The sequence below is a fragment of the Vitis riparia genome, chromosome 10, assembly GCF_004353265.1.
Source record: "Vitis riparia cultivar Riparia Gloire de Montpellier isolate 1030 chromosome 10, EGFV_Vit.rip_1.0, whole genome shotgun sequence".
NCBI classification, from domain to species: domain Eukaryota; kingdom Viridiplantae; phylum Streptophyta; class Magnoliopsida; order Vitales; family Vitaceae; genus Vitis; species Vitis riparia.
This window is the reverse complement of record NC_048440.1, coordinates 14,746,271-14,762,146: the sequence shown is the minus strand read 5'-3', so window position 1 is coordinate 14,762,146 and position 15,876 is coordinate 14,746,271. Positions and strand designations below refer to the sequence as shown.

The 15,876-nt window shown below is 34.0% G+C and overlaps 1 protein-coding gene across 1 annotated transcript; it reads right to left on the bottom strand.

The window, feature by feature from the left end:
• Window positions 1-36: 36 nt before the first annotated feature.
• On the bottom strand, window positions 37-10,851 carry LOC117923781 (phytochrome E). Its single transcript, XM_034842228.1, has 4 exons — window positions 8,513-10,851; window positions 6,731-7,535; window positions 3,219-3,512; window positions 37-668 (listed from the first exon to the last, which is right to left on the bottom strand). The coding sequence occupies exons 1-4, from the start codon at window positions 10,551-10,553 to the stop codon at window positions 434-436; spliced, it is 3,375 nt and encodes a 1,124-aa protein (XP_034698119.1). The 5' UTR covers window positions 10,554-10,851; the 3' UTR covers window positions 37-433.
• Window positions 10,852-15,876: the final 5,025 nt, after the last annotated feature.

Below are 15,876 nucleotides of genomic sequence, written 5' to 3'. Positions count from 1 at the left end.
AGTAGTTGCAAAGCACAAAAGAAATTATAGCTAGGATTAGATCATTTTAAACAACAGAAGAAAATATTCATATTGAACTCTCCAACAAGTGAAACTACTGTTTGGCTTCTCCATGTTTATCTCAGGATGATAAATACATACATATTCACATATACAGTTTTACACTACAGTTGGTAATATACAATGATGGAGAAGGATGGAGTGTCGGTAGGGAGAAATACTACAGATAAAACTATCCTGCATGGGAGGAAAGGTGAACTTTCGAGTTTCGACATAGGTATAGTGAAAAGTGGCTGGAACCATAATCAAAATTAGGGCTTATGAGGGATTATGACGAGGTCTCGAGCCGTACCAGATGCTTCTCCGCGAGATACAATCTACCTATGTCCTTATAGATACATGATAACACAGAGGTTTGGAGAAGAGAGTCATGTCATCTTACTTGTATCTGTTTCCCCTTTTCTCTTGCTCTCCTGTTCTTCAGATCAATTTCAACAAGGAAGTAACATTTACCATGCTCTCTGACATATTGGACGCGACCATTCATTGCACTGAGAAGTTTCCTTGACAGGTTCAGCCCTAAGCCTTCCTGGGTATTCCACTGGTCTCCTCCTTCAAACATATCTTGGATTAGGTCAGGAGGAAGGCCCTGGCCAATGTGGGTCATTCTACATGCACAAGGGAAAAAAAATCCACATGAACAAACTAACCAGAGTGTGTTTTCTTCAAAGCAGTTGTAATACAAATTAAAAATCTAAAGGAGAAAGAGGAATGTTATTATTAACATGGACTCAGGTAATGTTACAAGATGATTCTTGGTGTGTATGAAGATATTCTTCAAAGCCTTCTCATGTACTTTTTAGTCACATTTAATACATTTATGTTGCTGATCCAAAAAAAAAAATAACCATACACCCAAGAAGATAAATTCTTTCTTACAGGCCTAGAAGTGTAGCAAGTTTTCTCAATATTATAATAAGAATGATATATAAGAACAAAGGCAGGGGATGCAAAATTTAAAAATAATAACAAAATAAAAAATAAAAAATAAAAAATAGAGCATGAGAAGACCTGCTTTAGCATATATGGCATCTATAGCAACTCACTCTTCCATATGAAGCTCGCATGGCAAAGCCAATAATACAAATCTAGTTAAAATTTATGTAGATGAATCTTTATACGAAAGGATAAACAAAATTAAACAAAAGAGCATTCTGGTTTAATGGACTATCATGCCACTCACATACTATAATACAACAGAATTACCATGAATCTACATGGGTCCATGAAAAAAACCCAAATTAGTTATATAGTGTTTTCTGTAGCTTTAGATGGATTTGAAGTTGTTGCTCTGGGAACTTCTTTCATTAGGAAACTAGAGAGTGTAAATTTCAGAGATTAATTGTTGAGTGGAGATTATAAGCCTTATTATAAGAAGTTGTTTTATAAGCTACTACATTTATGTTATATGGCTTGATGCAGAAATGCCTTATGCCATACATAATATTTGATAGTTCTTAGTTTGGTTCGATAATGTTTCACTAACAATTATTTTGTATTATTTTTATAAGCGTTTCACCAACTGCTTTCTCTACCTTTCTTTGGTGTATTGCATCATTAGCAGATTATGCTTGATGTTTTCCATAACAGTGGAAGTTCACTGGGATTCCTTCAGAAAGCTGGTCTTTGTCGTAAGTGGCTGCAAGACTTTCATCTATTATTCTAAGTGATCCTCACTCCAAGCTGTAACTATTTCATATCAGTCCATAGTACAGGAATTAATAGGATAAAAGTGTCAAACAAGTCTAGGCGCAATGTGTTTGATATAGTTTCAACAAACTATCACAGGTAGTGTTGCAATAAGGTTTTAAATTTCAATTTCACCGAGGAAATCACATTTTTGAAGCGTCAGATCTTTGAGGATGTTCTGATTTGGTAAAGCATTTGGCCATTGTAGAATATGTTACAAAAGGGTTAAATATTCACTGATATGGTAGTATTTGTGAAAGGAGACATCATTTGATACCCCTAATTTGTGAAGCAACAAAAAATAACCATCTTAAAAGTTGGCAAGTCAGGGAAAATCCACATAACTAAAAAACTTTAAGTTATTGAAGTTCGACTTTCATATTTAAAATTTGAAGGCCATTCAACTTTTATGTTCATGTTTAAGTGTTCATTATGGAGAAGATAAAGTTTTGGTCGATAACTGGTATTATCAATTTTCTAGTAGCTTGCATATAATCAAACTATCTTGTTATATTCTTAGTTTTTTTACAATAATTTTTTTAGAGATAAATCACAACTGAATTCAATGCTACATATATGAGAGATAATATTCTGAAAGAGGAGGTGTTGGAGCAATATCTCAGTAAACTGTGTTAATCTAATATAAAAAGTGAGTTTTTCCTACATGAGACCATTATAGGGTTTAATCTGATACAAAGCCCATAAATGTTATTCATCCTATTTTCCAGTTATTAACATTTTTATCAGAAGGTTTATAAGGCTTCATAAGGAAAAGATTATCTCAATCTAACTGATAACAATGATGGCACCTGTGTCCATCCTTGTTACCCGGCACAGGAGCTTTTGTGAGAAGAAAGCAGAAGGGACTCCACAAATTCATGGAAAATAATTTTCTTTTTAAGAGTAGAACAATAAATATCAATTAAATGATGTGCAATAGCTCAATTCTATGCACTTTATGTTTGAATCTCAGTCAGTGGGACTTTTGGAGTAGCAAATTACAATAAAATATTGAGGCACCATATTAGTCAGTCCACAAATCAGGTATGCTTTGCCTAAGAGCTATCACTGTATAATTGTCAACAGCCAATTGAACATAACTGAGTTTAAAATTTGAATGTCTACTATACAAGAATTTTACTTACTTCATGAGCTATACCTATCAAAAAAAAAAAAAAAAAGTTACATCATAAGCTATAAAATACTTAGCTTGAACAGGAACTTGTTTCTTCAGTTGTCCTAGATTTATGAGAGACATCAATAATTTGAGTTAAAACATGTAAGCTGCTATATACTAAGTTCCCCTGATTACCAATAAATAATTGTAAATACTTTTAATATGGCATGAAAGCAAGAATGTTATTAGTGCTAAAGTAACTAGCTGCATATGTCCAATAAATTTAGAGAGGTAAATCACTAATAGGATAAAGACTATCTGCATAAAATGGACTTAGTCATGGCCATGGTACCTGAACTGTAAATGGATGAATTCATTAAAATCCTGTATCATCTTTAAACCAGTTGAAATCTTGATTTCTATCCAGCCATCTGAAGATGGTGCATGGTGCACTATATTATGCAAGAAATCAGACAAGACCTGCTGAAGCTTAATTTGATCACCGGAGAGAGGAAGTGTTTTGATTTCCTCTGGAATCTCACAAACTAGCTGTAACTTCTTTTCCTTCAGCAACATCATTACTTGGCTGACAACAGCATCCAAAACATTTCCCAATAGAAACTCTTCCACATTTAGCTCCATGCTGCTGCTTGAACCAAGAAAAAAACCTAGATGCTTAGATGTATTTACTGAAGGTTCATAAGTGCAATAAATCATTGAATACATATAACAAATTGTGGTCCCATTAGTTTGAATACCTATAGCAAATGGGATCTGAAGCAGGAAGACAAGCATGAAATAATCTGGTGACTAATGACTAGAATCAGAATGATAAATGGAATATTTCCGAATAGAAATAGATCCAATGACAGAAAAGAAACTTAAATTGTACTAAGAAAATAAAGTTAAGGAAAGGGCTAATCTGAGCTGATAAGTGCATAAACAATTGCTAAAGAACTTTTAAGAAATCCACCAAAAAAAAAAAAAGAGATCCCTAACAATAATGAGATGATTTGAAGTATGGAGGCAAAGTAAAATCATTTATATAGGCCAAAAGTCTACCCAGGTTTCTAAAAAGGGCATATTAGTGTTATTAAGGGAAATAAACAAAGAAATACAAAGAATGATGAAAATAATTAAGGGGAAAACAGAATGAAAGATAGAAATAATCAAGAGATGCACAAAATCAAGAATGGCAGAATGGAAATACTCAAGGAGATGAACAAAATCAAGCACATAATGGAGGAATCCTCTCTAGTCCACATTTTCATAAATCAAGAGCAATCGAACATTAATAATATTTGATTGCCTTAATTTTAGGAAATAATATCTGTTTCCCTTAATTTTAGGATATTCATTATTTTTTCTTTATACAAGTCACCATAACCTCTTATATAAATTTCCAAAAAGAAGTAATAAAAAAAATGTTTCCATTGCTAAATTATCAAACTCTTCATGGTATTAAAGCCATATTAGATAGGGGAGGAAGTTTCTGACACTATATAAATATTGACTCTTCGTAACCTCGTAAACGCATTTTAAAGTCGTGAGGGCTCCTTTGGGCCCAGAGCGGAGAGCGGACGATATCTAAACGATTGAGAGTTGGTCATTACAATCCCCAACCCTGGTGTGGGGGTTTGTTTAACCCTATGAGGGGTGTGCAATCCCATGGGACACAATGAGGACGTTGTGTCTGCACGAGAGGTGTTTGTGATATTCCACATTGGATTGGGGAGGAAGTTCCTGGCATCATATAAGTATGGCCTTATAAATGCGTTTTAAAGCCATAAGAGCCTCTTTGGGCCCAGAACGGACAATATCTACATGGTTGGGTACGATCATTAAGGGAGGAGGCTTGAACTTAGGCTTTCTCCGAAATGCTCGGTTACCAAGCCAAATAATGGGTCCCTCAAATTATGCAAACCATGTCTTTGCATTGAAGAAGAAGAAGACCATGCCAAATAATGGGTCACCCACATGATGCATATCATGTCTTCCCATTTGAGAAGAAGGAGAAGAATAGTAAAAATGATGCAAACCATGTCTTCCCATTTGAGGAGGAGGAGGAGGAGAAGGAGGAGAGAGAGGAGATGAAAACTAAAAAATCTAGGTGTTCCATCTGTGTATAAATTTGATCTCAATCAAGCTAAACACTACAAATTTCCTACTATGGCAAAACCAAACTACCCCTTTAATTTGTGGTGTCGGTGTTTTCCATTATCTCTTAAGGGGAGAAAAACCTATTAAAGAAATTAAGGATGATGAAGGAAGCAAAAGTTCTATCCAACAATGACAAACTTCTCACTTCATGGGTTCTTGGAGCCATGAAAGAAATCGTTTTGAGCATGATCTTTGGTGTTGAAATGATAGATAAGGTAAGAAGTTCGCTTAAAGAACAACTGCTTCATGTTACAGTCAAGAAAGAAAGAAATCTAAAAAATATGTTGATGACTTCAAAAAAAAAAGAAAAAGTCATGATCTCTTGAAAAATATTTAAAAGACTAAAAAACATATGTGACAATCTTGCAGCAATCAAAAAAGTCAATTTCAGACAAAGATAAAGTTTTCCAATTTGCTCATAGCTTAGGATAAAGGTATGGAAAATTTTCAATTTGCTATGCTTACCAAAACTCTTTTTCTTTCTTTTAGCCAATTCATGATAGCTCTTCAAGGATATGAGCAATCACTCACTGCCCAAAAAGGGGAAGAAAAAACGATCATTGAGCATGTACAAGTTTTTATTTGGACAAGACAATCATGGTCAAAATGGTTGAGGAGGCAAGAATTTCAATTTGAAGGGAAAGAGGTTTCACCCTACATGGTGTTACTAAGTTGTGCGTCCTTACTCATTCTGGCTCCAGTTTAAGGGGGTTAAGGGAAATAATCAAAGGGATACATAGATTGAAAATAATCAAGGAGAACACAAAATGGAAATAATAAAGGTGATGCATAGAATCAAGAAGAGCAGAATGAAAATGCTCAAGAAGATGCACAAAATCAAGCTCATAATATAATGGCAGGAATCTGCACCAGTCCATATTTCCATTTCCTTTAATTTTAGGATATAATTCTTTTCTTTATATAAGTCACCATACACTCTTATGTAAATTTCTGAAAAGAAGTAATAGAAAAAAAACACTTCCATTGCTAAATTATCAAACTCTTCAAATGTGACCATTGAATCTGGCTTAATGAATCTAAACTGATTTAGAAAGAAGAGGTGACAATAATGAGTAAAAAGGTAGGGAATTGGTTCAAGAACACCACTCCACACCAACAAAAAATATATTTTTCTTTTCTTCTTTTTCTTGGTGAAGTAATAATTAAACAAATTCTTACAATGTTTCCAGTTCCACCAAAATACATTCAGTTATATGTTTATTTGACCTGATTTATGGGACAAGAAATAATGCACTGGAAAGCACAGAAAATCATTAAAATGGACACAATATATATATCATATATGTATGTATCTTTGTATGTATGTACATACATATAGATTAATGGGGTTTGGTTTGTTGGATTTGGACAAACAAGTTATGGCTAAAGCAAGTTCTAGAAAATTTAGGCAAGCAAAATGCTTATGGAATCAAGATATGATCATTCACAAAATGATATTCTTCTTCTGAACATGGAAAAGAATATCAATTTACATAAATAATGCTCTACATTTTATAACATGAGATTCAGACTCCATGTAAATTCATTTCAATTGAGAATGAGAACTTTGTTTTATTTCTCTAGCTTAGGTCTCAGTGGTGCATATGCAGTACCAAAATAATCAATAACATGCAGTGCAGAAGTTTTGGAAAAGAAGAACAGAGAATTTAGGCAGAGAATAGACTTGCAAAGAAAAAGACTTACCCCTCTTCTATAATTCCCATATCTATATCTGCAATGATAGACATCATCTGCCTTTCACATGCCTCACTAGTTTCAAGAAATTGTTTCTGGTAAACTGAGGTAGCTGTAGTTTCCAAAAGTTTGTGGGTAAACCGAATTCCATTCAAAGGATTTTTCATCTCTTGTCTTATGTAAGCTAACTCCTTAAATTTTGAAAAACACTCCCTATACTCTGGTCCATCTCCCAAGCCCTGATGCTTGTCAGGTGTATCAATCTGCAAGAAGCAGAAACACCCAATCACATTCCCATTCGCATCAGTTCTTTTATTAGCTGTTAAGAGAACCTCCACAAGTTTTCCACTCTTATCAAAAAACCCAAATGGGAACTTCTCTGTATCTTGACCACTTATTGCTTGGTATAATAGAATCGTAAATCTAGTAAGTGTATCCTGACTTTTCAATGGACATAGACCTCCAAAAACTTCTCCTGGAAGCATTTTTCTTATAACCTCATGTCTCATCCAACCAGTTAGCTTTTCCAGGGATGTGTTCCATTCAGAACAGCAAGCATTCCCATCAGAAGCAAATATAGGTGGGATTAATGGATTAAGACTTTGTACAATGGCCTTGTAATCCCCTTGCAAGCGGATGAATTTATCCATGACAATTTTCTCAGATGTGATGTCTTGACCCACAAAGCACACCCCAACAATATCGTTTGTGTAATCTCTACTTGTGCAGGCATTGACCACAATGTATAACGCTGAATCTTGCTGATTTAGCCCAAATTTTTTCAATTTCAACTCAACATTCTTGTCCTCCTTGCCTGGACAGAGTAAAAACCAACTAAGAACTATACCATTTGGAAGAAATAAGAAGAAAATAAATTTCTAAAAATGAAAATAACAAGGAATTGTAGGAAATAATGTGCAAAAGTAAGCAACCTTTTGCAGGCAAAAGTTTGCTAAAAAGGTTATGGTAGAACACAATGAATTACGTTAATAAGAAGAATTTCTAATTCTTACTTTCATATCCATTAGAGTTATCATGATCAAGAAACAGAAAGGCCTCATACCCATCAAATTTAAGGACAAGATACAAGGAGTTTAATTTTTCACCATATCATATGGACAAAGCTCCGCTTCTCTCCCATATAAGTTCTTGTCTTTACATGGCCAATCCCAAACCCAGAGGAAGCAAGGGGAGTTGCTTTAGGCAGATGAGCAGAATATAACATTTAAGTCAAAATTTTGAAACATGAAGATTGTAGGATAAGCATAACTGAACTTAGAATTCTGAGATGGATGAGGACAAGATAAGAAAGGTTAGAAAGGAAAATGATATTTTCACAAAAGTTTTAGGTAGCATCAGACAAAGACATGGAGAGAGGAGTCAGCTATATGGTTTGGTTATGTCCAAAAAGACCAAGCAATGAGAAGTGAATTTGCTCAAATTGAAGACATTAAGGAGACAAGAGAAAGGCCAAATAAAAAGCGCCACTCAAGATTGTAAGAAAAGCATAATGGCCAATGATCTAACAAAAATTCTGACCCTAGATGGAGCACAATGGCAAGGAAAGATTCATGCAAATGACCCAGACCTATTGCTATGCAGCATTGTTGAGTTGGGTTGGGGTGAACTGAGTTAAATCTCTAATTCAACAATTTCCATTCCTAGTGGCAAATGCAAGTGTGGGTTGTAGATTACTACAAATTATGAACAAGTAAATAGAGAAAATTATGAAATATGAGTTAGAGAGGGTGTTCAAATTCTTAAACTTCATTTATATAAGAAATGGATTACCTTGCAAAGCTCTGCATAGAAGATTGTCAACAGCTCCACGCAAGTCCTCATGAACAATTTCATCAACCAGGGACTTACCCATAGCTTCTTTAGCTTGTAATTCTGTCAATTCAGCAATTTTTGCATTCCATCCATTGATGCAACCAGATGAATCAACCCCAAAAATGGGAGCGGTTGCTGTCTCAATCAATTTGACCATTTCACATGCCACAGAACTAAGCTCATTCAACCCTTGCATCTCAGAATCATACTTTTGGGCATGAACCATCACCTTACCACTACTGTCCTCAATGTCCTGAAATGAATCTCTCATTATGAGCTGTAAAGAGTGAATAGCATTGATCTCGGAAACCTCCCAAGGCAAACTTCTACTTTTTACCACCTCAAGAAATGCTTTGAATGATGATCTTGGGTGCATTCTACCACCATCATCTTTATCTTCTGGATGATGCTTAGCTCCTCCCCATTTAACTTCCTTAGCAGTGTGTGACCTGAACCAGAACAAGAAATCCTTTGAAGTTATTCTTGCAGTTGCCATGCCACAAACCGCATCACCCAGTAATGCAGCACCAGGATATCCTGCATCAGCCAAACTATCTGTACTCAGCCCTGTAGAATCCCCATGTTCAGTAAGGAGCCATTCAGCAATATCTTTTACCTGTGATTCGGTGGGAGTTACACCTAATAACCAACATCTCCCACCATAGTGTAGTGCAGCCCCATCACACTTCAGGAGATCCATTATACTTGGAGAATGTGTCACAATGCCTAATGGGGCTTCCCGAAGGAGCATGTCACATAATAAGGTTTGCATCCTGAGGATCTTCTTCTCTGCCAACTGTGATGCCAATTGAAGCTCCATGTAGAGCTGCAGCCCAAATGCCTGCATAAGGAATTCGCAAGCGTAGCGAAGGGGAAAAGGAACATACCTAGGGGAAGTATGGTGGCATACCACCAATCCCCAAAGCTTTGTTGCATCATTGCCATTGATAACAACCGCCATTGCCAAGGAGGCAATGCAGCCCATGTTGACCATGTACTGCAAGTGGCAGCCATGGGGAGATCGAAGGGTTGAGTTGACCAAACAAAGGGGTTGCTTTAGCTCCTCACTTTGAATCACCCTTACTGCTTTTGCATTGCAATCACAAATAATCCGAACACGATTCTGTTTGAACAAGAACCGAGCAGCTTGTGGGATATCTGTTGCAGGATAATGTAATCCCAAATAAGGCTCCAAATCGGATCTTCTGATTTCAGACACAACTTCACCATGATCATCATCATGGAACTTATAAACCATAACCCTATCATACCCAGTAAGCTTCTGCACATCTTCCACAACAGTATCACACAACACTCCAATATCACCCCCAGGAAGCGACTGCAGCCTGGAAATGGCTCGTACAGCAAGTTTCTGTGACTGCACAGCACCAGCAAGTGACAATGCTGGATCACCAGACCGTGTCGGTTCCAAATCAATCACAATTCCCACGTCGATTCTATGAAGTATAGCATAAAACGTCTTCTGGGCACTCCTAGAATGGACCCAAATAGGGTTTAACAGTGATATCTCCCTAGACATGGCCGCTTTGGCTAAAGAAGCACTGGAAGGAGGCGTAAATAGGGTTCTTACATCAACACCAATCAGACTCTTCAACTGTGTCGTCTCAGATAAAGTATTCAAACCCAAAAAATCCATAGAATTCTCACTATAACTAATGATCCTAAAAGTGGGTTCCTCAATAGCAAGCATACAACCAAAAGGTTGCACAAGCCCACCCCTCTGAATCCTCGAAAGATAAGCAATTATCTGGTCTTCAGGCACAGATTCAGGAGCATTCATAACTGATCTTGAGTAGTTAAAGGACTTACCGGACTCACCAGACTGCTCAAACTCAGCCAGAAGCCTAGCATCCGCATTGTACTGAGCTATTGTGTTGTTCCTGCTGTTGGGGTTGTTCATGTTGCTTGCAGCTGATGACGAGAAGGTGGGTGTGCGGTGTGTTGCTCTTCTTTCTCCTCCTCTGCTTCCCAAGCCCATTTGGTAGTCCCTTCTTTTTGGGTTTTTTTTTTTTTCTCAGAAACCGAGGTGGGTTATACCAGTTTTGGTGGTAGCTGGATCTTTATCAACACTCTACTTCTTCTGTTGCTTGATTCTCTCTGTTCCTGCCTTTCCTCACATCTCTTTCCTTGCTCCTCTGCTTATCTCCTTCTAATCCTCTCATTACTTCTCTCTAATCCACTAATACAATTCACCGTTGCCAGTTACCACCTTTCACTCACTCCCACTCCCACTCTCCACAATGTCATCTCAATTATCATTTTCCTTTCCTTTCCTTTCCTTTCCTTTCCATAAAAAAGAGAAATGATTTATCTCTTTTTATTTTTTGAAAAGGCTTTTTCCATTTACATCTCAGATAAAATCAAAGTCATTTTTCCTAAAATCATTTTGTGAAGTATATTTGATGTTGGTGCGAGCCACTGTTTTGTAGATCAATCAGCACGCTTCCTCCCTCTTATCATCTTTTTATATGTACATCCCACAAAAATTTGTGACTTCCAGCCATGCCTAAACTTGAGTTTGGGTGTGATGAGTCACAACAATATCCAAAGGGAAAGATAAAGATGGGGCCAATAATTTATTGTGGCCAAAATTAACCAAGTATAAAAAAAAGGGCCTGTAAATGAAGATTGGAAAGGCTCTGGGCACCAGTCTTTAAGGCATTGGAATGCTAATGTTGTCACTTTTTTGCATACCAGTGTGGCAGAGGTTGTCAGCCAAGACTCCTCAAGAAGAGACAAATGGGGCCCCCTCCAGGATTATTTTCGGCTGACCATCATGTAGAGCTAGTTGATTGCTTCCATGGTTTTTGTAATTTTGGTACCAAACATTTATCAATTGGGCACCTCAGATCTTCAGTTGTTTCACCCCTATGTTGGATTTGAACTCTCTATACCTGGTTTTGCCATTTTGGGTGGGTGGCTTTAGGCACTTCTTTTGGTTTGTGGCTAGGAACATCATTCTTTACTAGTTTTTGACCTTTAAAACTATAAAAATAAAAATAAATCAAAAATCAAAAACTAAGATAAGCCATATCTGTATATGATATGTGTTAGGTTGGAATAAGAGTACATGAATGGGAATAGAAAACCAACATATCTGAGAATGGATTTTGATATCATTTATAAGAGTTCCCGATAAAATTATATAAACTCTTGTGTCAAACTAATTTCGATTATTTATAACAATTCCATATCATATTGATGATCTTATTCCACATTAGATTGATGTTCATTAAGACTCCTACGTCAAGTTGAGTTTGTACACTTAAACTTTGATGTTGAGAATCAACTTCAATAAACATTAGATTAAGTTGATAATTAATTTTGATATTATTTATAACCATTTGATAGAATACTCCCTTAAATTCCCATATAAAGAAAGAACTATTATTAACATACCAAATAAGCAATATGCAAATTTAAGAAAAATAATGTTTAATATAAAAAAAAATAGAAATGGGTCTTTCTGCTCCCCATTTTTCTCAAAATTTTGAACTCTGTCAAACATGATGGCTTCAATCAAAATAGTTATAAAGCAAAAACACCCCTGGAATGATGTGTGATGTATTTATTTAAGGGAATCTCAACTAAACAACTAGAGACAGATGAAATGGGCATCTCATTCCCATAAATGAGATAACCTTGTTTGGTACAAACATGGGCCCCAATTCACATGAATTATGTAACAAGCACCCTTCAAATTGGGTCCTCCACTCAGCTTTTCCAGATTTCTTCTGCTCCACAAAAAACACCCTCTGCTTTTCCCCATATCTTATATGTGGATCAAGTTTTCATGTCATCTCAACATCAGTGTACAACAACCCAGCCCTCTAATTTTAAGCCTATATGGACACTGACACTAAGCTAACACTCTCTTTTTATTATGTATTGTAAACTGGAAAATGCTTGGTTTGTTTGCATTTTCTTTGGCCAGGCAAGTGCCCCAATGAACCAAACAACTGAATTTTGAGCTGCAACATGTGTTAAATTGCTCATAGTTGACAAATTTTGGTTAAATTTTTTAAAGAATTTTGTTGCTGGACCACAGTACATGCCAAGTATTCCCTATTTTCTGGGTGTCACTATGGGTAGCCTTCATGACAAGGCCCAAGAGCTGAGCCCAAGCCCCCAGAGAATCCTCAGGCCTCAAGTTGATTTTAGATTTGGTTGTGGGTTGGACCTCATGAGACTCCAAAATCTGAAGTTTTTCCAAGTGTAGAGAGTATCTGCAGATTTGTAGGGTCCCTAAGCCTTTAAGAATCAGGAGGCCCAAAAGAAGCATACTGATATGGGTTAAACTTTAGGGTCCATTAGATTTATAAGTGTCATATACAAATACATATCTTAAGTCTTTATCAAATAAAAAATGAGAATGGAATATCAATTCCATTTTTATTAGTTAATGTGTTTGGATTTTTTTTTAAAAAAAAAAAAACAGAAATAGGAATTCAAAATCCATTGTTATGAAAATGAAATCTCACTCTAGGAAGAATTTTGATTCATCTCTTTTACGTGACATTATGATTTATTTACATTCTCATCCTATGTACATTCATACTCCCTAGGATGAATCACACCCTAATGTCATGTGATAGAATAATAGCAGGTCCAATATAAGTAAGGTTTGTTTAGCCAAGTTGTTCAATCTATCCATATTATTAATATATGAAACATTCATATTTAAAGCGACATTATCATCAATAGAACAAGTTATAATTGTTCATATGTTATCTTTTGCATCGAAGTTTTCAATTTGAAAGTATGTCCACTATTCTTAAGTTTCAACCGTGTTGTGAGTTCCATTAAACTTATGTTTTAATTCAAACTGTCACTTCAATACAATTGGATTATGATTTCAATAAACTCTTTACACTTTTTCTTCAAGTGAATGCCTAAACTTGAAGGACAATCCTAGTAAGCAAGGTAAACTCATAAAATACAATGAAATTTAGGATTGGATTAAGGTACACTAAGGCAATGTTTGGTTGATGAGATAGGGAGGATATGGAAGATAAGGAATGCGTATTTTATGATATCATTTTCAATATATCTCTGAATATTATATTTAACATATATGAAATTTTAAGGTAGTATATGTAGTGAAATATGTTATGTTATAGGATATATATATATATTATTTTACAATATATTTTATAAATAATTTTCAATTCTTTTTTGTTTTAACCACAAATTTAAATTTTAATCAAAATTTTTTATTTTGTAAAATAAGTAACAAAACAAAATAAATAAATAAATAAATTTATGATACATGAATATGTATATCCAATGTCTTAGTTTATGATTAACATATCTTATTAAAAAAAAGTATAAAAAAGAAAATAAATAATATATTTATCATTTATCTTATAACATAACCAATCAAACATAAAATAAAATATGTTACTTTTTTTTTTTTTTTTTTTAATCATATTTCATGCAATATCCTATATTTGATAGGTAAGATGACACATATATATCATAAGATTCATATCCCGTTCAATAAGATGTGTGTATTCTAAGATATCATTTTAAAATATGATATCCTCATATATTATATTTAATGAAGTACATGATATCCTAAGGTATATCTAACGAGATATTTTATGTCATACTTATATTCAATATGAAGAATGAATTAAAAAATAAAATGTTATTTTTTTTTTTTTTTATAATCGTTTAAAATATTAATTATATTACATTTCAATATTTTCTATTAAAAAATATGGAATTTCTCCTATGCTTAATGATATTTTGAAATTGTCCAATAATTTTAAATTCAGTGAATAATCATTTATTAATGGTATTCATTGTTAAAATATTTTAAATTTATAAAAAAAATTATATTATATTATTCAATAAATAAAATTTTTATAAATCAATACTACAAAAAATTTATATATTTTACAATATATTTCATATCTATTTTTTTTATTATTTTTAATTACAATTTTAATTTTTTTAATTATTATTTTTTTATTTTGTAAAATAAGTAGTATAAATAATAATAATAATTGTTTTTGTATATGAGATATGTATATCCTATATCTTACTTAGGATTAACATATCACAAGTAGAAGAGATATAAAAATTAGGATGAATAATATATCCGATTACTTATTTTTTTTTATATTTGGTTAAATATAAAATAAGATAAATGAATGGATAATTTATCTTATCATATTACCAACCAAATATACAATAGAATATGTTATTTTCTCTTATATCTTATCCTGTCTTATATTCAATAATAGAAAAAAAAATGTGACCTAAAAGATTTATAAGTTGTTTGGATTAAATGATGAGAATTTTTTGGTAAGTAGACAATTGAATACACAAATTTTCTTTTATATAAATGTCATTTAAAGCTCATATTCACACGAGGGAAGTATAAAGCAACCATTAAGCCTACAAAAGCTTTCACAATTATTGAATAAATAATCTCGACAAGCAAAGTTGAAAGAATCCTCCACAAAAAAGCAAGCTTTACCTTTTCACTTTGATCAACACCCTTAAGCCTTAGAATAGTGCTTGGAAAATAGTCTCCATTTGATCTCTTTTTCCTTTATTTTCCCTTCATCATGATCCTATTAATATGGTTTTTGGCCCGTTCTTATAGGTCTTGCCTATAGTGGGCTTAAAGAGAGTTAAAAGAGTAGTTGAATATGTGGACTTTAAAAATGTTAAGGGTCATGGGTTGGAACCCATGTGGGTATGACTTAAAAATATCTCCTTCTAGAACATAAGCGAAGTATACTAACTCGTGACTATGGATTTTAAACCCACCGTGACAATACACAATGGAAACTTTTGCTTAGGAACAATTTTTGTTAACAAATTTTGCTTAGAAGATTTGTATTCTCTTCAACTATATCTCTTAGCCAATGATATCTCATGATAATATATTTGGTTAAGAATGGTAAATTGTGTTTTTTTTTTTTAAAATCCATAACACTCTAATTGTCATAATGATCTACATTTCTCTCTTCAACGGGATTTTTAGAAAATCTATGATTTTATAGTTCATTTTTACGCATTGAATCCCATTATTAGCGATTGGTGTATTACTTACTCTATTTGAGAAACACTTTGTTAGGGTCGTGTTGCTATTATAGAAATTGAAGTACAGTAATTCTTAATAGTCAATTGTTGTACCTTAGTGGTAGACCACCATCCACCATGCTGCATCGAGGTATAGTCTCGTAGGGGACATGATCTACTTTTTAAAATAGTAATTATATGCGTCCTTAAATCCCGATATATTTCCATGTTCATATTTGATTTCGACAATTTCACTCCACTAT

Coding starts and splice junctions, on each gene's coding strand:
- LOC117923781 (XM_034842228.1), bottom strand. CDS start 10,553: ATGGGCTTGGGAAGCAGAGGAGGAGAAAGAAGAGCAACACACCGCACA. Junction 3,513..6,730: donor ATGGGAATTATAGAAGAGGG/GTAAGTCTTTTT, acceptor TGGTTCAAGCAG/CAGCATGGAGCTAAATGTGG. Junction 669..3,218: donor TTCATCCATTTACAGTTCAG/GTACCATGGCCA, acceptor TTGTGCATGTAG/AATGACCCACATTGGCCAGG.